We start from the raw sequence: 22,891 nt of genomic DNA, 5'->3' as shown, positions 1-22,891 counted from the left end.
CAATTTTGTTACAATGGCCATAAGAGTGGATGCACTTGAACAGTCTTGCATTCCAAATTTCTTCAACAAATTTATGGTGTACTTAGATTGATAAATAAAAGTTCCTTCTTCATTCTGCTTGACTTGAAGGCCCAGAAAATAGCTAAGTTCTCCCATCATACTCATTTGATATCTTGACTACATTAACTTGGCAAACTTCTTACAAAGTCTGTCATTTGTAGAACCAAAAATGATATCATCAACATATATCTGCACCAAAAGTAAGTCCTTTCCATGGTTGAGATAAACAATGTTTTGTCAATAGTCCCTCTATTAAATCCACTTTCCAGAAGAAACTGAGCTAAGGTCTCATACCATGCTCTTGGAGCTTGCTTAAGGCCATAAAGTGATTTATCAAGTCTGTAGACATGATTAGGATATTTTGAATCTACAAAACCTGGAGGTTGTTCAACCTATACTTCTTCTTCCAATTCTCCATTAAGAAAAGCACTTTTTACATCCATTTGGAAGACTGTAAACTTTTTGTGAGCAGCATAAGCCAAAAATATCATTATGGCTTCCAATCTAGCAACTGGTGCAAATGTTTCATCATAATCAATTCCCTCATGTTGAGAATATCCTTTTGCAACCAGCCTTGCTTTATTCCTTGTAATTATGCCATAACTATCAGTTTTGTTTCTGAACACCCACTTTGTACCAACAACAGATCTGTTCTTTGGTCTTGGCACCAGGGTCCAAACTTTATTTCTTTCAAATTCATTTAACTCTTCCTGCATTGCTTGCACCCAATCAGCATCTTGAAGAGCTTCTTCCACTTTCTTTGGTTCAGTCTGATAAATAAAAGAGTGATAGAGACATTCATTTGATATTGTTGTTCTAGTTCTTATACCTGCTTCAGGATCTCCAATAATCAAGTCATGTGCTTTAGTCCACTTCCTTGCAGATGGAAGGTTATCTCTAGAACTGGATGCTCCCCCATGATCCATGCTGTCTCCATCAACATTTTCTAATGCTCCCCCTGAAATTATGCTCTCTGAGTTGGATCCTTCAGAATTTGAGTTTCCAGAATTATCAGAACTTGAGTTTCCAGAATTATCATAACTTGGCCCATCAGAACTTGATGAATCAGAACTTGAAGAGCCTGTTCTTGGTTCCGATGCTTCTTGAGATGTGGTTGTATCTTCAATATGCTCCCCCTGCACAGGTGCATTTTCCTTTGGCGTAGTTACCACAGTTTCAATAACAGCAGAATTTAACCCATCAGAGTTTGCAGTATCAGGATTTAGACTGTCAGGATTTACAGAATCAGAATTTAAAACTTCATTCTCAAATCTCAGTTGATCATGATCATTGAAATCTTCAAGTCCTGTAATCTTCTTATCATCAAAAGAGACATTGATAGATTCCATGACAACCCTTGTTCTTAAATTGTAGACTCTGAAGGCTTTTATGGAAAGTGGATATCTAACAAAAATTCCTTCATCAGCTTTTAGATCAAATTTGGATAGCTGTTCAGGATGAGTCTTAAGAACAAAACACTTGCATCCAAATACATGAAAATACTTCAGATTTGGCTTCTTTTTCTTCACCATCTCATATGGTGTCTTTCCATGCTTATTGATAAGTGTTGCATTCTGAGTAAAACAAGCAGTCTGTACAGCTTCAGCCCAAAAATAGGTTGGTAACTTTACTTCATCAAGCATAGTGTGTGCAGCTTCAATAAGAGTTCTATTTTTTCTTTCAACAACTCTATTTTGCTGTGGAGTTCCAGGAGTAGAGAATTTCTGCTTAATTCCTTGGTCTTTGCAGAACTCTTCCATGATCAAATTCTTGAACTCAGTGCCATTATCACTTCTTATGATCTTCACAGAATCTTTGACCAATTTATCCAGTTGTTTGACATGATCAATCAAGATAAATGCAGTTTCACATTTTGTGTGCAAGAAATACACCCATATGTATCTGGTGAACTCATCCACTATGACCATAGTATATTTCTTCTTTGCAATAGACATGACATTCACCGGACCAAATAGATCAATATGTAGTAGGTGATAAGGCTCAAGAATTGAAGATTCAGTCTTGCTCTTGAATGAAGATTTTATTTGTTTTGCCTTTTAACAGGAATCACAAAGGCCATCAGGAGCAAATACTGATTTTGGCAGTCCTCTCACAAGATCTTTCTTGACAAGTTCATTTATATTGTTAAAATTTAAATGAGAGAGTTTCTTGTGCCAATCCCAGCTTTCTTCAATTGATGCTCTGCTTAACAGACAGATTGCAGAACCATCAGAACTTGTTGAAAGCTTGGCTTCATAAATGTTACCATGCCTGTATCCTTTCAGAACAACTTTGCCTGTAGATTTGCTTAAAACTTCACAGTGTTCTTCAAAGAAATCCACATGATAACCTCTGTCACAGATTTGACTAACACTCAGCAGATTGTATTTAAGTCCTGAGACTAGAGCTACTTTTTCAATGATGACATTCCCAAGATTAATATTGCCATAACCCAGAGTTTTTCCCATGTTTCCATATCCATAAGAAACACCTGGGCCAACCTTCTCCACAAAGTCTGATAGTAGGGCTTTATTTCTAGTCATATGTCCTGAACATCCACTGTCCAGAACTAGGATGTTTTTCCTATTGCCCTTTAACTCAGCAGCTTCAGAACTGCTATCAGCATTTTCCATCAAGGCATAGTTCACTTCACTTTCAAAATCTGAAGTGTCTGTCCAGCTTTTCTTCTTTGTGACAAGTGCCTTGTCTTTGTCACCTTTTCCTTTCTTGTAGTCAGGGGATATGTGGCATTTCTCACCACAGTTGTAGCATTTTACATTTGAGTAATCTCCTCTGTCAGACTTTCCAGCTTTGCCTTCAGATTTCCTGAATCCCTTCTTATCAGAACTTCCGCTTTTCCTGGAAAACTTTTTTCCTCTCCTGAATTTCCTATATGCAATCTTTGTGATTCCTTTCACCATTAGAGCACACAGCTTCATCATCTCTTCATCAACATCCATCTCAGATAGACTTTCAGTTTCTGAATCCTCATCACTATCAGAACTTGAGGACTCAGTATCAGACTTTGTGATGAGAGCCTTTCCTTTGCCTTTCTTTGAGACAACCACTTTAGGGGATTCCTCCTTAGCCTTAAGAGCAACTGTCCTTGACTTTCTCCCATTTCTCTTCCTTCTTTGTTCCATCTCAAGTTCATGAGTCTTGAGCATACCATAAATTTCATCAAGAGTAGTTTCATCAAGAGCATAGTTGTCTCTTATAGTAGTTGCCTTCAAGTCCCAACTTTCAGGAAGAGCTAAAAGGAATTTAAGATTTGTATCTTCAAGATCATATTCCTTATCCACCAGTGACAGATCATTCAAGAGTTTGACAAATCTGTCATATAAACCAGTTAATGACTCATCAGGTTTTGAGTCAAAGTTCTCATACTCTTGAGTGAGTATAGTGTTCATGTTATTCTTAATTGAATCAGTTCCCTGGCATCTTGTCTCTAAGGCATCCCATATCTCTTTTGTAGTCTTGTAGTTGATTACCCTGTTTAACATGACATTATCAATGGCACTATGCAGCAAATGTCTTATCTTTGCATCCTTTACAATAGATGAGATATCTTCAGCTGTATATTCACTTTTCTCCTTTGGTATAGACTGTGCTGGATGATCTGCAACTACAACAGAGAGTTTGGTTGGCTTATGTGGTCCTTCATTAATTCTGTCAAGGAATTCTGGATCTGTAGCTTCCAGAAACATAGACATCCTCACCTTCCATATGGGATACTCAGAAGGTTTCAGTATGGGAACCCTAATAGTCTCATATCGATTATGGATTTGAGTTTTTGGAGTTTCTTCAGTTTTAGTGGGCTTGGTTGGAGTTTTTGTTACTTCAGATATGATTGTTTTTGGATCTTAACTGTATGTATGTTAACAGATAGCACTGATACCACTTGTTAGGTCACACACACTGTAGAAGGAGGTTGAATACAGTGTTTACTACAATCAAATCGAATATAAGAACTCAAGTAACAGAACATTATTTTATTCAACACAATAAAATCTGTTACAAAGAACTGTTCTCTCTCAGTGATGAACAAATTATCACGAGAGCTGCTAGGGTTACAAAAGATAATATTTTTGATTAAGATAAAACATATAGTGTAAACCCTATGGTTGTGTTTATATACTACACAGTTACAAGATAATCTTCTAATTGATATCGAATATGATTCTGCTTCCTAAAATATATCAATTAGTTATCTTTTCTTCCAAGTATTCTATTCTTCATAGAATTCTTCTTCATGCATATTTCTTTCTATTTTAGCTCGATCTTCTTTCCTTTCAATCAGCCGCCTTCCTTACCTGAACGTCTCCTTAAGTCCTGATATTATCTCCTGATAAATATCTCCTGATAACTTAAGTTCTGACAACTTAAGTTCTGATATCTTAAGTCCTGACTTCAGTATAAGTACTGATTTCCAGTTAAGTATTGATTTGTCCTGTTAAGTAAGATCTGAAAACTAAACACAAATCATATTAGTCATGACATCACAAATATATCTAACAATCTCACATCATCTACTCACCTTAAACATGAGCAATCAAGACTATCAATCTATTATGTTAACCTACAATGAAGAAGTTGAGAAACAAAAGGAGAAAATTGTAAATGATGCAGAACAAGATGGTAATGTAGATGCATGGTTGTCTGAGAACTTTGTATTGGAGATGGATTAAGTCTTGGCTAGGTTTAGGGATGAATATGTCACTATTCTTGGAAGCAATGCCAAGGTCTTGACTCCACAGGATGTCTATGATACAGTAACTGAGGTTTACAAAGCTCAACTCAAGGCTTTTCACCTATTTGGTAAAGCTCTAGAACTCAAGTTGACCGGTCATGAAGATAATATAGGGAAGCTGGTGAAGCAGAAAATGGATGAGATCATACCATCACAAGTATAGATCACCTCCAAATTCAAGCATTTTGCTGATCAAATGACTAGGATGGATCTGAGTACTATTGAAAAAGAAGTCAAAAATCTTAAACAATCCTTCATTTCCCTTCATGAAGTTGTTCAAAAGCAAATCACCAATACAAATGACTCAAAGGTTAAACTAGAACAGCTCCACCAGAGCAGATTTGAGCCCTCTGCCTTGCTTATGGATGGCATCAAATAAGCTGTGGAAGCAACGTTTGGCTCCACAAGCTCTCATCAGCCAGGACCGACTTCTACAAATTTTCAAATTCAGTCTCTTCAAGGTCAAGTCTCCATTTTGCAAGCTTCAAATGACCAACTCACAGCTCAAGAGCATGCTCTCACTACACTAGTGAAGGGTCAACAGGCAGATAATCAAGCCTTGGTGGACTCCCACAAGTACCTACAAATGCAAAATTCAGTTACTTTGGGAGCCATCATAGGTAAAATTAATATTCCATTGCCTGCACTTCCTGAAGCTGTGAGGCCTGAAATTCCTACTCCCCTTCTCATGCATGCCAATAAGACTAAGGGGGAGATAGAGGCTAGGCTATCAAGATCAAGATCATCTACTCAAAATGTCCAAGGTGCTGAAAAGATCTTAGTTCAAGAAGTAGATATTGGTATGGAGAGGCTCATTAGGACTGCTGAAGGACCAAGTCTGAGCAAGAAATTTGATGAATTGCTCAATGCTCTAAGGGCTTCTCTCAACAATAACCTCTTCACCTACAAAAAGGCCTTGGATAGGACAATAAATTCCTTAAGGGTGATCTTGGTGACTCAAGACAATTTTCAGGAAAAGAGGATAGTGGTCAATATAAATGACTCAGGGGTAGACAGGTGTATGCAGGTGTCCCTCAATTATATTATCTCAATGAGGGCATTTGAGCTGGATATTCTGATAAACAAAGTCAAAGTGGTGATCCATTAAGACACTCTATTGCTAGTTGAACTGAAAAATGCTCAAGTGGCTGTTTTTCCTGAAGTATACCTATAGTCAAGCAAGAGAGTGGCATATATTTGTCCTACCACCAAACACTTCAAACACTTCCAAATTCCTAAACAATGTGTCATGGCCAATAAGAAGCTTATCACGACTCTGGAAACTGAGTTAAAAGTAAAGAAGAATAAGACTATTAAAGATGAAGAGATGATTAAGCTGTTAGGGAGATATCTAAGGAATGCTGAAGCCAACTTGCCCAAAACTCAAATTAACAAGGATAATTTGGATGATGATGAGCAGAAGAAAGATGATCAAAAACCTTCTGGCTCAAATCCAAGTCAATCCACTAAAGCATCTGGAAGCGGGGGTGAAAAGAAGAAGGGTGATGAGAAGAAGGATGAAGAGAAGAAGAGAGGAAGTAAGAGGAGAAGAAATAAGAAACATAATGGATCAGAACCACATCAACCAACCCTAAAAATCCAAACAACTCTAGCTCAACCTTTGAAGCCAACAACTTCTATCATCAAACCACCTCAAACCTCTAAGCCCAAATTTCTATACAGACAAACTGCTAACTCTTTTCTAAAAATTCCAATCACCACAAGCCAAACATTTCTCAAGAAAATCACAGACCTACCTTTTGTCAAGCCATCACACAAAACTCATTTCAAGTCTGTTGGGAGAAACCTAAGAAGGCTAAGCCTACTGAAAAAGTTGAAGTTACTGAAAGGGCCATCTGGAATTGTTTCAAGCAGAATGATTTTCTACCCTTGAACTGGTGCAATTCAGATGAAGATTATTTTCAACAATTGGATGAGGAAATAGTTAGAGTCGGGGTTGTTACCTTAAAGGAAGTAAGAATCTACTTTCAAGATGGGTCCTTCACTTTTCTTGGCAACAATTTGATGAATACTCTCTCTCCAACAGAAATCAAGAGAGTGATAAGTTTGCTGAAGGACAAGGATACTGCTACAAGAGCATGGAGATCTGTTCTAGATGAATGGTTGATTGCAAGGAAAGAAGAACAAGGAATAAAGCAAAATATGAGGAGAAAAAGAGGAAGGATGATGAGGAGATTGAAATGTATATCAAAATATCATAAGAGCTCAAAGCAAAAGGGATGAGCAGAATCTCCAAAGATGGAAGATTTCTAAATGTAAAAGTTTGCTCATTTTTAAGATTCAGAATTGAAATGTTAGATGATTATCCAAAGCAAGACAGACTCAAACTCATAGAAGCTCTAACAGGACTCCAATCATAGAGGAACTTGAAATTCTTGTATATTTAAAAGACCTCATTAGAGAAGAATCAAACGTTCCAATCTTTGTCTGATGCTTATAATTACTCAACTCAAAATCATCAAATGTACAATTGCTGTAACTGTGTCAATTTTATATTAGTCTTATTTTCCATTATAACTTGGGGTTAGTCTTGTTAACAGGCATGAATTTGTGTTAAGCAATCTTCTCACAAATTAGGGGAGATTGTTGTGCAAGATATGCCTGTACTTTAACAAGACTAAGTCAAATTGACAACCCTAAGTAAGTTGTATTGTAATCTTAGTTTGCATTTTGTATTGTAATATTTAAAGTCTGTAAAAATGATCAAGAACAGACTGGAGTCTTTTTCTGTAAATAGTATCAAGCCTAAGAATTCTATCTGGAAGAAGATCAAGAAAATCATGCCTCGGAAGAATTATGAAGAAGCTTGCAGTTGAATAAATCTGTTTTGAGAAAAAAAATTTAAGTCAAGATCTTTACAAGTCACAGATTTAGTGTTATAGAGAAGTCATTCGAGAACTTCAGAATGACTTATAGAAAACTCTGGTAAGCTACTAGAGAACTCAAAGATATCGACAAGCCAAATTAAAGACATGAAGATTGGAGATATCGGCAAGTCATTTCTTCACTAGAGAACTCAGAGTTATCGACAAGTCAAAATTCATTAGAGAACTTTGAGTTATCGATAAGTCAAATTTCACTAGAGAACTCAGAGATAACGACAAACAAAAATTCATTAGAGAACTCTGAGTTATCGACAAGTCAAATTTGACTAGAGAACTCTGAGTTATCGATAAGTCAATAAGTCACTAGAGAACTCAGAGATATCGATAATCCAAAGTGAAGACATGAAGTGGAGAGATCTCGACAAGCTAAATTCTCTTATAGAGAACTCAGAGACCTCTACAAGTCAAATCAACAATAGAGTGATTACAGATCTCGATTAGCCAATATGCTTTGAGATGTCAAGTTCTCTATATGCCTAACTGGAGATCTCGAGGTAAAATCTCAAAGTAAAAATTGCAGACCAGTTCAATATCCAAGATTAACAATCAACAAACAATCCAACCAGTTGGATTGACAAGTCTACAAAAAGCAGCTTAAAGAGTGTGCAAGATCAAGGGTGAAAATTAACTGACAAAGGAAGATCAAAGTTAACACTAATGCAAAGATATGCTAATCCAGAAATGGAAGATATACTTTTCCTAAAATGGAAATAATAAGTGACTGTTTACCAAAGTGAATAGCATCTCTTATTATACACTGTGTAAACCAGTAGTTAACTATCATATAAAGTTAACACTGGTCCTTTGTTAGTTGTAACAATTTAGATAAGAAAATCTTGTAATCTCTCAAGAAAGAAGCTAAGCTCTTTATCAACAAAGAGCCTAGAAATTTTTTAGCAAAACGTTCTTAATTTTATTATAAAATTAAGTGAGTTTTAAAAGATATGTGTTATTCAGTGTTGCATGTTTAATTTCAGTCTTAACACAGTTTACTACAAGATTTGATTAACTTTGTTCACAACCATAAATATTTCAAAAAAAAGCAGAAAAACAAAAAAACACATTCACCCCTATGTGTAATTCATTACCTAACAATCTTGTATTCTTCAAGCTGCTTTTGTAGACTTTCAAATTCATTGAATGAATTATGTGTTGTCTGATAATCTTGAATCTTGAACTTGTCTATATTCTGAATTTGAGATAGTTTGTCGAGGTCTCTTTTTGATATGTAAAGAAGTGACATCTCGATAAGTATAATGACTTATAGACATCTAGAGATCTCTACATGAATATTTGACTTATCGATATGTCTGAGATTTCCACATGAACATTTGACTTATCGATATGTCTGAGATCTCTATATGAATATTTGACTTATCGATATGTCTGAGATCTCTACATGAACATTTGACTTGCAGATATCTCTGAGATCTCTACATGTAGAAATGACTTGTCGATACCTCTTAGATCTCTTCATGTAAAAATGACTTGTTGATATCTCTTGTAGCTCTTCATGTAGAAATGACTTGTCGATATCTCTGAGATCTCTACATGCAGTTTGACTTATCGATATCTTACAGGAATTCTCTATAAGCCATTTTGGATTTCTCGATTGACTTCTCGATATCCCTTGATCTATGACTTTTCCATATATTGATTTAGCATTTTTCCTAGAACAAAATTATTCGACTCCAAGCTACAATTCTTCTCTCTGAGGCATGATCAGAAATTGATCTTCTTTCATTCCTTAACTTGAAAGTTGTTCACAGAAAAATCCCCCATTATAATCTATTAAACATTTTTACATACTCGAGGAATACAATTACAAAATACAAATTTAGACTATCATACAACTTAATCGTAGAGTTGTCAAATTGACTTAGTCTTGTTATATACAGACATGTCTTGCACAACATATATCCAGACCGAATATCAGTTCATCTTACGCCCCATACAGTACCATCATATTGTTTAGACCAAAGAAAGAGAGCAATAATAATTTGTTTGTCAAAAACTCGCAAACAATGCAACACCTTTATTATGTGAATGCAGCTATTATATGGTGGAAAAGGAAAACTAGAAACAAAAAATTAGAAATTTACATTTGCAACATTTTAACATAATTTCTTTTAAAGTGGTAATGTCACAATCTCAACCACTTTTTTAAGGAAAAGAAAATTATAAATTGACAAAGATTTGGGAGTCAACCTATCTTCTGCTTTACACGATAAATTATCTTCAAGTCATGCTAAATGATGTTGATATCTTCATTCCAAAATTGTTCAAATCATCCTTTTTTCTATTCTAGGCAGGTGGCGTAATGTACCCATTACACGCTTAAAAAAACATCAAGTCAATTACAGATTTTCTACTCTCTTGAAGTCATAACTCATAATGTCACCTTGCATTACATCTAATATGCAATCAACCTAATAATGTAGAGTATGATATAACTTGGTCGAACACTATAGAGGAGGAATCAATCTTCAAAGTTGTAGATTTTTAACCAAGAATTGAGTACATTTGTGTATATATCCAAGCTAAGATTTGTACCAAGAATTTTATATGTGTTACTCTTCTGTGAAGGTCTCCTAGATGGAACCTTTTATTATCTCAGCTGGTACCTTCTCGGTTAGAGCAAGCATATCTATATTTGATGATTTCAGACCGTCTCGGTCGCCTAGACTATACGACTCTTGATCAGTCAATATATTCTCAATAAGATGATTAATGCCATTTCCTCAATCCGATATGACATACAAGAAATCAAATATTATTATAAACATATCCACTAAGACATTTTAATTAATTAAGCAAGCACTTTATAACACAAAAAATATATGAATATATTTTATCAAGTTTAATACCTTTAATTTTGAATGTATATGTACCTGATAATAGTTATGAAGTTTTTATAGAGGTTGAACAATATTTGGTTGTCTAAATGAAAACAAACACGATACAAGAGTGAAAAAGAAGGGATACTACTTGAGTACTCAAAATTCTATTGAACATCTATAATTCCACACAAGCATTTATTCTTTAACTAAGAGGCCGCACATAGATTGTGCAATTTTATGACCACGATGTTCTCTGCATCATTACCACTTTGTTATAATATGCATGGGTAGATGATTGATGGATCTACAAAATTGGATATAATATTTTAGGCTAAGTAATACTCCCTCCGTAGTTTTTCTCTCCATGCGTGTGAGAGGTTATTTTTCTCTCCTTATCTGATTTTCATATTTGTGTGAGTTTTTCTTTCAATGGCACGATACCAAGATATTGGTGATCAGTTAACAGATCTTAGTGTGGAGGATGAAGAGAACGAAGACTTGATATTTAAAGGGGATGTGGTGGAGGAAGTCAACAAATATGATCTGTGTCTGGTGGGTAGATTCTTGACGGAAAAAACATCAATACCAGAGCCATGAAGTCAAAGATAGCGGATATTTGGAAGCCCACGATGGGGATCAATATTAAAGAACTGGAGTTAGGAATCTTTCTATTCCAATTCTACCACAAGGAAGATAAGATGTGGGTGTTGAATAGAGGGCCCTGGAGTTTTGATAACACAATGCTTCTGGTGAAATCGATCTCGATGGGAGAAGATCCTTTGAAAGTTCCGCTATGGTGGCTGAACATCTGGATACAAATTCATAATCTACCGAGTGGGTTTATGTCGGAAGCTGTGGGGAAGCAACTGGGCAACTTTTTTGGAGAGTTCATCTCATATGACCCTAAAAATTTAGCAGCATCTGGAGAGAGTGTATCAGAATCAGGTTGGATGTTAGGAAGCCACTAAAGAGAAAGAAGAAGATCAAGAGAAAGAATGGTTCGGAGTTTGTGGTCACATGCAAATATGAGAGGCTAGGGAATTTCTGCTTTGCATGTGGGTTAGTTAGTTAGTTACACATACTGAGAGATTCTATCATAGGTCTTTAGATGCAAGAGGTGAATGTGCAACTCAAGAGAGGGGATCATGGTTACGTGCACCACCGCGTCGGGGCGCAGGTCAGGGTGGCAGTAAATGGCTGAGGGAGGAGGACGATGTTGGCTGGGCGGAGCGAGTTGGAAGGGGCAACAACTTTCCCAATTTTTTGGTCAGAAAATCAGGAGATCGGGATACAGGAGGATGTTTAGGGCGTGCTATCAGGAGTACTGGGGGGAAAGTTCAAAACATCCGTTACTCAAAATTGTGCAAGGCGGGAATTTAAATGATAATGGGCCAAATACTTTTATTCAAATAACAAATGGGCTTTTCAAGGAGGAGGATGACGGGTTGGATTTAGAGGAGAGAAAGAGAAAATGTATTGGGCCAATAACTAAAGGTCCAATGGATATAGACGATATACTGCTAGGTGGAGAGCTGGGGAACAAGCCAGTGCAACTTAAGGAAGCTATATTTTCTGAAACTGATTATACAATTTCCAGAAAACATGATTTGGCTACGCTTGCGGAGCAAGCTAGCCGCCCATTATGAATTACTTAAGTTGGAACTGCAGAGGTGTGGGGAGCCTCCGTGCAGTTCGAATTTTAGGAGATTTATTAAAATCTTCAAACCCTGATTTTGTATTCTTGTCAGAAACGTTAGTAGAAAAGAAGGATATTGCGGAGTTGGTAAAAAAAATTGGCTTTTTTGATTACTTTGCGGTCGATAGAGTAGGGAGAGGTGGAGGTTTGGCGATAATGTGGAAACGTTCTGTAAGGTGTAAAGTGATTGATTTCTCGAGAAATCACATAGATGTGCATATTATGGAGAGGTCTAATGTATCTTGGAGGTTGACATGTTACTATGGGTTCCCTGAGCGATCTCGAAGACATGAGGCATGGAATTTTCTGAGAAGGCTGGTGAAATATGATAACATCCCGTGGTGCATATTCAGGGACTTTAATGACATGCTGTGTGCTTCAGATAAAGCAGGCCCTCACCCGCACCCTCAGTCCTTGTTGGATGGATTTAAAGCAACAGTGGAAGATTGTGGATTGTTGGAGGTAGAGTTGAAAGGAGGTGACTATACGTGGGAGAAGAGTAAGGGTAAGCCAAACTGGGTAAGAGAAAAGCTCGACAGGGCGTTTGCTGATGCCAATTGGTGGAGGAAGTTCCCGCTCTGTAAGTTAACTGTTATTCACATTATTAAATCTGATCATGACCCTATTTTGCTCGAACCCGTCAACACTGAGTTCTCGAGGAAACAATTCAGATTTAAGTTTGAAAATACATGGTTGCATGAACCAAGTTTCAAGGAGGAGGTGATAAAGCATTGGAGACAGATTCATAAGCTACATTTGCTTCCGAAATTATTATCGGTATCGTCTTACATGGCGAGATGGGGAAGAACATTCTTCCACAAATTTCGTGATAAAGTAAAGAAACAGAAAGCAACTCTCTATAGTTTAGTGGACATAAGTGATGACGATGGGTTAAATGTTATTTTGAGGAACGGCAGAAACTGGAGGACTTACTTCTATATGAGGAGTTATATTGGAAGCAACGAGCAAAAGCTTTTTGGTTAACTGAAGGGGACATTAACTCCAAATTCTTTCATGTTGCAGCGTCGAAGAGGAAAAAATCAAATCACATCACACATCTTGTGGCTGGGGATAATGAAGTAGTTGATAATCACGATGAAATGAGTAGAGTGGTGTTGGATTATTTTCAGAATATTTTTGACGGAGATAACACGGATAATACTCAACCAGTTAACGAAGAAATTCGAGTTATCACTGATGAGCAGATACAAGACTAACCGCTGAGCTAAACTTCACAGAATTTACTACGGCGGTGAAGCAGATGCATCCGGATAAAAGTGTTGGCCCTGATGGCTTAAACCCAGCGTTCTTCCAACATTTCTGGGATTTATTGGGGGAGGATGTGTTTTTTTGTTGTAAAGACTGGCTGGATCAGTGTTCTTTTCCAGCAGAGATGAATGATACAACATTGGTTCTTATACCAAAAAAGGAGAATATAGAATGCATGACCGAGCTTCGGCCCATAGCTCTTTGTAATGTCCTATATAAGATTCTAGTGAAGGTTCTGGTGAACAGGCTCAAAGTTATCTTACCAGGTGTGATCACTGAAAATCAATCAGTGTTTGTGCCTGGAAGGAATATCTCTGATAATGTTCTTGTCGCTTTTGAAATTCTACACTTTATGAAGAGGAAGAACAGGGGTCAGGATGGTGAGGTGGCTCTAAATTTGGATATCTCTAAAGCGTATGATCGTAGACTGGGGTTATTTAAAGAGTAGAATGTGTAATATGGGCTTCAATAACACCTGGATCAAATGGATAATGCTCTGCGTCATGACAATCAGTTATTCGATAGATTTCAATGGCAGTTTGATTGGGCCAATAAATCCAAGGAGAGGGCTGAGGCAAGGAGATCCGCTATCTCCTTACCTTTTTCTGTTTTGTGTCGATGGCCTCTCTAAAGCTATCACAAAAGCTGCAAGTGATGGTTGTATCAGTGGCTGTAAAATCTGCCCGAATGATCCCCAGATAACTCATCTGCTTTTTGCAGATGATAGCTTTTTATTTTTTAAAGTTAATGATGATGAAGCAAGGGCGATTAAATCATTGTTGGATGATTATGGCTGTGAATCAGGACAAGTGGTGAATTATCAAAAATCAGACATTTTCTTTAGTGGCAATGTCAGAAGAGATAAACAACATGAGATCAGAGACATTTTGGGAGTTCAAAATGACCTTGGGGATAGTAAATATCTAGGTCTCCCCTCTCTAATTGGGCTATCAAAAGAATCAGTGTTTGGTTTTGTTAAAGAGAGGGTGTGGAGGAAAGTTCAAGACTGGAGCAATCAAATATTGTCTAAAGTTGGTAAAATGGTCATGGTTAAAAATGTGGCTCAAACGATCCCTTCATATAGTATGTCATGTTTTTTGCTTCCAAAATCGTTGTGTTCTAAAATTGAGAAACTGATGAACGAGTACTGGTGGGGGTCGAGCGGGAACAACAGTGGTGGTATTAGATTGATGGCCTGGAACAGGTTGGTTGTATCGAAGAGTAAAGGTGGACTAGGTGTGCGCGACCTACATGGATTTAATTTGGCTCTATTAGGGAAACACATCTGGAATTTCAATCGTAGACCACATACGCTTGCAGCTCGCCTATTTAAGGAGCGGTACTTCCATGACAGACATATTCTACAAGCCAGCAGAGGGGTGGACCCAAGCTTTATCTGGACCGGTATATGGGAGGCCAAAGAGAAATTGAAAGGTGGGTTTAGATGGGTTTTAGGGGATGGTAAGGAGATCAATATCTTCAAAGATCCGTGGTTACAAGGTAAGGTGGATTTTCGAGTTGAGGACAACCATCTGAATTTTCTGAGGGATGAAAAACTGTGTTCTTACTTCCATCCTAAAAGCAGAGCCTGGGATGTGCATAAGGTGGAACATGATTTTCATGTTGATGATAGCAAGTTGATTCTTCAAACGAGAATTCCGCAGATTGATGTTAAAGATAGATTAGCTTGGACAGGCTCTCACAAAGGTGTTTATACAGCGAAGCCAGGGTATAAGCACTGGGAAAAATGTAATTGTAATATCTGGGATATATCGTGTAATTATTTTAGCTAATAAATAAATATTATGCATGTCTAGTATTTATTCTGTGAATTATTTGTTAAGTGGTATATGTGTTTGGATGTTTAAAAATAATATTAATTGAGTATTTTAATTTTCATATGTCCAAAATAAAATATAGATAATTGTCATATCTTCCTATTTATTTTTATGTTGATTTATGATTTTATAGGAAATTTATGAATTTTATAAAAATCTTTTTCCGAGTATTTATAAACTATTTTATATAATCGGGAACCAACCGACGTCATCCGTTTTTACGTTTTATAACCCGAAACTCTTCCGAGAACTCCTTCCTAACCTAATTGCAATATTCCGAGTATTTTCCATGTTTCGACTTTTTCGATCCGACGTACAGTTTGTCCTGCGCGGGTCCCGGCGCAATATTTTCGATACATTATTTGTTGCGGTAAATCAATAAAACTCGTATTTTCGATAAACGGGATCTTTTTATTAAACTATTACAATTATCACCTCGTAATACGTGTAACCGGGCGCTGAGACCAAGACCGCTGTACAAATTGTACTGATTTGGATAATTATCCCGAAAACCGGTACCGTTTGGATCTGTTTTTATAAATAAACGTACCATTTTATATCCGGAATGATCCAACGGGATACTAATTTTCCGTAATTATAAATAGCCTTTACCGTATTTTATTTCGTACCGAAAATCATTTGCAAACAGTAATTATAGAAATTTACAGAGAAAATTCATATATTCATAAAATCTTCTGAAAATCAAACCAGCTTTTGAAGGTGTTATTGACCTTTGTTTGGAAAGCTCGAGTAACCAAATCGAAGGGTTTGAGGAGTACTATCAGATTCCAGAACTCGTTTTACTGCAGAATCAAAGGTTGATTTTATATATTTTTATTTATTTTCAAATTATTTTGATTAAAAATATGAATTTTTGTACGGATGATTGTTTGAATGATTTGATGCTTGCATGTTGTAGAGCTTGTTTTCCTGATGATTTTCATATGTCATATGACTGATTTGGAGTTCAATAACATGTTCAAAATTGAGTTTAATCTTCGAAATTTAAAATTAGGGTTTATAACCCGTATGAATGTTCTTAATTGAAAATTAGGCCTTTTTGTTCTAGGGGTTATTAGTTGTTGAAATATAGTGGGTTGTGTTCCTTATGAAATTTGCAATCGATTGGTGTATAGCTCGTTAACAGAGGATTCCTGAATCGAAGGGAGTTGTGTTTTTAAGTTTACGTCGAGCTCGCCGGAAACCGGCGAACTTCTCGGCCAAATTCCGGCCAACTCAGGGATTGTTAGGTCGATTTGATGGCTTGGTTATATTCCTGGTAGTGTGTAGATGTGATCTGGAGGTGTTGGTAGGGCGAGGATACCGAAATCGTCTTCTCCGGTGAGACAGGACATTTTTCGGCGACCCCCTGTAAAATTATAGTTTAGTACCTGAACTTTTGGGGACGATGTAGTTTAGTCCCTGAAGTTTCTGGAAAATGCAGAAATTGGATTCCTGTTTTAAAAATGTTTAAAAATTATATTCTCTATTTATTTTAATTATAAAAATTCGTTTATAATTTCTGAAAATTCCAAAAATTATTATTTTAATTCCAAAAATTATTTTTAATTCAAAAATAAATCTGAATAAATTAGTTAATTAATTTTAGTTAATAATTTATTGATTAATTGGTCAATTAATTCGAAAATTAATTGATTAATTAATTTAATTGATTTTAATTAATTATTTAATTAGATTTAATTATTTAAAAATGATTTAAAAATTCTGAAAAATAGTTTCGAGCTTTAAAATATTACTTTAAATTATTTTCAAGGCTCGATAATTATTATAAAATTGTTTTGAAGCCAGATTTGGCCAACCGAACCTTGTTTATTGCTTTGAAATTGATCCAACGACCCGTTTTAATTCCGAAAAATGTTTTAAAAATTATATTTAATATCTGAAAGCCTGTTTATGACCCGAGACTTCTTTATAAATGATATATCATTGATTGTTTGACGTGTTACGTGTTATATGTGATTTGTTGTTTGACTATCGATCTATATGTTCGGTGTTTACTTGTTTATAGCGTAACTTTCAATCCGTTAATCGGATTTGGGTAAAACGAAGGGTAGATAAAGGTGTATATCGAATATAATCGTATGAGTTGAGTATTGATAGATGATTATGATATGTGAGCAGAAGAGGCAAGCCTTAGGAAAGGAAAGCAGATAGTCGAGGAGTAAGACGGTTGTGATTGGAAGTTAGAGAAGTATAGCAAGCTAGTACCAGGCAAATATTCTGAACTTTCTCGAGATATATTGTAGTTGATTAATAGTCTTGTTTCATATTGCAAGTGCTTTGAAGCACTGAACCCTAAACCTTGATTCCAGTTGTTGATCTTTGAGCTGGAAACCTTATTCTTTCTGAACCATTGATTGTTGCATACCCGAGTACGAACCACAGATATACGATACTACTCCACAAATACATACCAACTAAATACCAAACACTGAATCAAATTGCTTACATGTTCAAACCATTGTACCTTATGCCTTGAAAGACCAAATCCTTGTAATTTTGAAATGTTGATTCCTTTGTTATCCAATTCTTTCATTACCTAACAACCATTCTTTGAAATTGACATATTGATCCTTTGTGAAGATTGCAACCATTTCATTATTGAATATCCAATGTTGCTTATGATTTTTTTTATTGCTTTACATTGTTTATTCTGTTATTATGTTAGAATTGGATTGTTTTATAAAATTGTGGACCAGATTCGTGGTCAGACCAGATTGGTGGTCAAGTTAGGCCAATGTGTGCCATGGATCCAGTAATTAGAGCAGAGTTGTGTGCCTTACTCGGGGTTAGTGCGTGACTGATCAGCAGTCTAACCTTGGTTTTTAAAATAAAAATATAATATCCAATTCTAAATCAATAATCATTGTTCCCTTGATACTTTAATTCTTTGCACTTGATGATCATTATTCTCAGTCTTGTCATTGTGACTTGCTAAGCTAGTTAGTTCATTTGTGCGATATTGTTTATATTCTTTTCTAGTTAAGAAGGAACCAGTTGGTAGCGAGGATCCCCAATCCAGTGCGAGAGCTATGGGTCCAGGTTGATCGAGTTAACCTAATAGAAATCTTTTGAGATAGTTTAAGTTTGTAAAAGTTTGTAAGAATGTTTAATATTCAGTTCTGAGTTTGAATAGTTGGGATTTGGACGTTTGTAATATAAAGTGTGTGTGTGACTTGTGTACATACTTTAACCTGTTGCAGTCCGTGGTAGTTGGTAAGTAGGGTCACTGCATATTATTATTGTCTTTATTATTATTATAAGCAGGTTATAAATATGGTGAGTGTGTGTGTGTGGACCCCAAACTTTCGACCCGAGTTTGGAGAGCGCCACAGTAATGCTAGTAGTGAAGACATGATCGATTCGCCAGGTTGGACTAAACTGTGGAATCTGCAACTGCCTCATAAAATTAGAGTGTTTCTCTGGAGATTTTGCAGAAACAATATCCCAGTCAGGAAATTATTAAGAAATAAAGGAGTGATGATTACAATTGTGTGTCCGATGTGCTCAGTTGATATAGAACACTTAAGACACTTATTTTGTGAGTGTCCCTTTGTTGTGGAATGTTGGAACAAATCGGGACTGAGTATTGATATGCAGGATATAAAGTCGGCTTCGACCTGGCTGCTAGATACGATTAACAGGGAGAATGCTGAAACAGGTCAAAAAATAGCTACTGTGCTCTCCGAAATTTGGTTTTCCAGGAATAAAAAAGTCTGGGAGGGCAATCTATCACACCTACTGTTAGAATGGAGTTGAGTTCAAAGTTAGTGCAAGAATGGGAAGAAGCCAACAAGCGTACATCATACACTATTCATGAGCACTCTGGTGCAATAACAGTCGATCAAATAGTGTGGCAGCCTGCTGATGTAGGAATGTTTAAATTAAACGTAGATGCTTCACTTCATATGGGCGAGTGCATGTTCTCTGTAGGCATGGTAGTGCGCGATGACAAAGGGCGCTTCATAATGGGCAAGAATTTGAAGATTACAGGCGAGGTTTCAGTCATGGAAGCTGAGGCAACAGGGGTTTTGGAAGCAATGAAGTAGATAAACAATACTAGCTTACATCGGGTTGTTATTGAGTGTGACTCTCAACTGGTGGTGCATGCTATTCACGCTGAAGATTCATATCAGCTAGAGGTAGGGCACATCATTGACGAGTGCAAGGAGAACCTTAAGGAGCGAACTGATCTATCAGTTACTCATGTTAAAAAACAAGCAAACAATGCAGCCCATTTGATGGCAAGAGTTCCATGTTAGCTGAATAGCTACAATTTTTTCTTATCTCCTCCAGACTTGTTGTTGGAGATGTTACCTTCAGAATTTCCAAGTTAATGAATATCTTCTTTTTTTAAAAAAAAACTAAGAGGCCGCACAAATTTGTCAAATCTATTTTGTGGTATAGTTATCCTAGTACTGTTGAAATATATGTTGCCTAATATAATCACAACCTATGTTTACATATTTGTGTCACTCTAATATACAGTAAGTGAGGAAATTAACCTTAATTCCTACATCAATGGAAGTTTTCAAATGTTTGACATTTACCTTAACTCCTATAGCAGTGGCAGTTTTAAGCTTGACCAAACCACCCAATCTTAATAAACCTCGTCTCTTATCCTTCACATACATCAGTGGTACATTCTTTCTTTTTTATCGTAGGTAACCAGCAGCCGCTACCCTTCAGGTGCGCACTGGGTAAACCCTACGAGCTCACGCAATAGCCCGCAAATAACGTGAATCAAGGTAAACCGCATTTAAGCGACGGGCTCTGGCTCAAGAGGCATAATCATAAAGTCTCCTCCCGCGGGATTCGAACCTGTGACCAAGAGGATATTTATCCCCTCTTTGACCAACTGAGCCAACCCTTGCGGGCTCAGTGGTACATTCTTCGAAGAGGCTAAGCTTGGCAAATGTTTTGTCAGCATTTGTGGGTAGCAATCTGAAGCCAGTAGTATGGCCTGTATTTTATATATTCAAAAACACACAACATCAAAAATCTCAAAGGCTCCATAATGAATAACATCATAATTTCACTGCGTTAGATTAATCACATTAAGGCTTAAAAATTTAAAAAGTAACCGTTGTTTTGGAGAAGATATAAACTAAAAAAGGGCCAATGTACATTCAAAATACATTATACTAACAATTAACATTAGACAATTAGTAAGCCAATAACCAAAATCAAGAAAAGAAATGACCTGCGGTCGAACATTCTTACTGTTTCAACTTGCGATCATCAAACTAGAACTGTCAACTGTTGCAACCACAGCGAGCATCCTTTCAAGAACCCTCGTAACATCATTGACCCCTATCAAAAACTGCTGATTTTATTCAAAATCAATCAATCACAATTCCGATCCAATTCTAATTTACACAAAAACTAAACAAGTAACCGAAAGTCGTATCATATATAAGAAGTTAACCTTGACCCGTATCTTATCAGGCATCACACTATCCAAAATTCTTGCAAACTATATCTCTCTATTAACATTAAATCATCAAAACCATTAAAGATTCATATTTTTATCACAAGAATCTCAATAAATCAAACCAATTCAAGATTCAATTTTTATCACAAAAATTCACTAAATTAACAAAAAAATCAAAAGGGCTTAGAAAATAATTAATTCTGAATTGATTTAAGCAGCTGAACAAGATTTTCATCATCAAAGCAACTAAAACATTCATATACAGTAAAACCTCTATACAGTAATATTGTTAGAACCGACAAAAAATATTATTATAGAGGGGTTATTCTTTAATAGAGGTTGCCAAATAAATTTTGAATTTAAAAAATAAATTAAAAACTATGTATTATATATCTTGATACATGAATTTAAAAGATATATTATAACTTTTTGAGACAAATTATGTAACATAATATCAAATACATTAATTTTTTGAAATAAATTGACAAGAAGGTGATTATATGGGCACGCAAACTAATGATGCAATGTTAATCAAAACGATATAATATTGGAAAAATATATTAAGTCATCTTTCATGTTTATATATTTAAGAAGACTATATATTATTGAATACATATCTATCACACACATATGTTTATATATATATGTGAGTGTGTGTATATATAATTTTCAGCATTTTTATCTTTAAAGGAAAATTAATAAAGGAGGTAATTATAATAAGTATAAAATATTATAACGTAGAAGTTATTTTTAATTATAACCGGCCGTCTGGCCAACTTGGGACCGTAATTTTTTATTACAATAAAGAGGTGATTCCTAAATAGAGTATTTTTGTGCAGAGATCGTACTATATATACACAAATTTAGTCATGTTTCTTGACAACCATTAGTTCAAATACTAAATATACACACAAACATGAATATATATACTTAGATTACTTGTTTTGATTGATGAACACTAGCAGAGTTGATTCTTCGTGGATTTTTGCTCCCTTTTTTGTTCTTCCTTGTCATTTTATTTTAATTAATTTTTTTAATTTAATTTAAATATTTTGATGGCTTTTTAAAAGCAGTTGATTTTGGTTTCTAAAACCCAAATATAAACCACATGCAGGCCCAATGATAACCCAAGTTTGTAAAAACCGATAAAAGAATTTGGTTAGCCCTTTTATACATGTCTGTTGGGTTTTTCATGGCCCAGCCCAGTTAAGTCAGTTATGAGTATTATAATTTATTTATTTTTATTATCTATGAAAACAAAACGAAATAATTTCTTTTGGTGAAAATAACTTTTTTTAATGCAAGATATATATATATATATATATATATATATATATAATTGTTTTGTGAAATCATAATATAATGTAAATTGAAATTTCTTATCTTTACTTATTTATTGGATATTTCAATTATTTGTAGATAAATTAATTTAAATATGAAAAAATCTCATGCATTTTAAAATCAAATTCCTTTTTTTTAAGGAATGTTAGGTATTTCAAAAAAATTCTCAAACATGACGCGTTTTTAATATTATGATTCAAATGATTAAATCTCTTGTCGTTCCAAAATTGATTATCACTCATCCCGGGATTTTAGATTTGTTAGAACAAATTATTCAATTATAAGGCATATAAGTCAAATTAGTTAAAATAAATATACATACAACTTATGACCTTTATGGAAAAACTATCAATAAAAGAATGAAAATTTTATTTCAACATTAATTATATGCTTCGACTTTCGGTCACTATCAATAAAAGACATGTAATTAAAAGTTCATGGCTTATATCGAAAAAATAAGTAAAGTTCGTATGTCAAAAAATGCCTTCTGTCTTTTAATAATCGTCATTCTTTTTGCTTGAAACAAGACTCCATGTAAACTCCTCCTCCATCTTTTTCTTTTTATTTTGGCATGAAAATTGACTGTCAAATAAGATTTTTGGTTATGGAATGCAGTTTCCATGGTTGGACTTGAACACTCTTCAATGAAATATGCACCGTAAAGGTTGAATGATAATGAGAGTGATGTGGGTAACTGAGAACACATTCCGTGCAACACATGAGAGATAAAGGTTCG

The 22,891-nt window shown here is 35.4% G+C and overlaps 1 protein-coding gene across 1 annotated transcript; it reads left to right on the top strand.

Annotated features, from left to right (window-relative positions):
• The first annotated feature begins 12,198 nt into the window (after positions 1–12,198).
• LOC141690879 (uncharacterized) lies at positions 12,199–13,469 on the top strand. The gene is made up of 2 exons (XM_074495635.1): positions 12,199–13,231; positions 13,276–13,469. Exons 1-2 carry the CDS (start codon positions 12,199–12,201, stop codon positions 13,467–13,469), a joined length of 1,227 nt encoding a protein of 408 aa, XP_074351736.1.
• Positions 13,470–22,891: the final 9,422 nt, after the last annotated feature.

This window comes from Apium graveolens, chromosome 10, assembly GCF_009905375.1.
Source record: "Apium graveolens cultivar Ventura chromosome 10, ASM990537v1, whole genome shotgun sequence".
Lineage (NCBI taxonomy): Eukaryota > Viridiplantae > Streptophyta > Magnoliopsida > Apiales > Apiaceae > Apium > Apium graveolens.
Note: the sequence above shows the minus strand (reverse complement) of the source record. Positions and strands in the feature narration are given on the sequence as shown.

Excerpts from the sequence above, each read along its gene's own strand:
- LOC141690879 (XM_074495635.1), top strand. The coding sequence starts at position 12,199 with ATGAATTACTTAAGTTGGAACTGCAGAGGTGTGGGGAGCCTCCGTGCA. Across the intron at positions 13,232-13,275 it reads CAACGAGCAAAAGCTTTTTG|CGTCGAAGAGGAAAAAATCA; the intron begins GTTAACTGAAGG and ends TTCATGTTGCAG.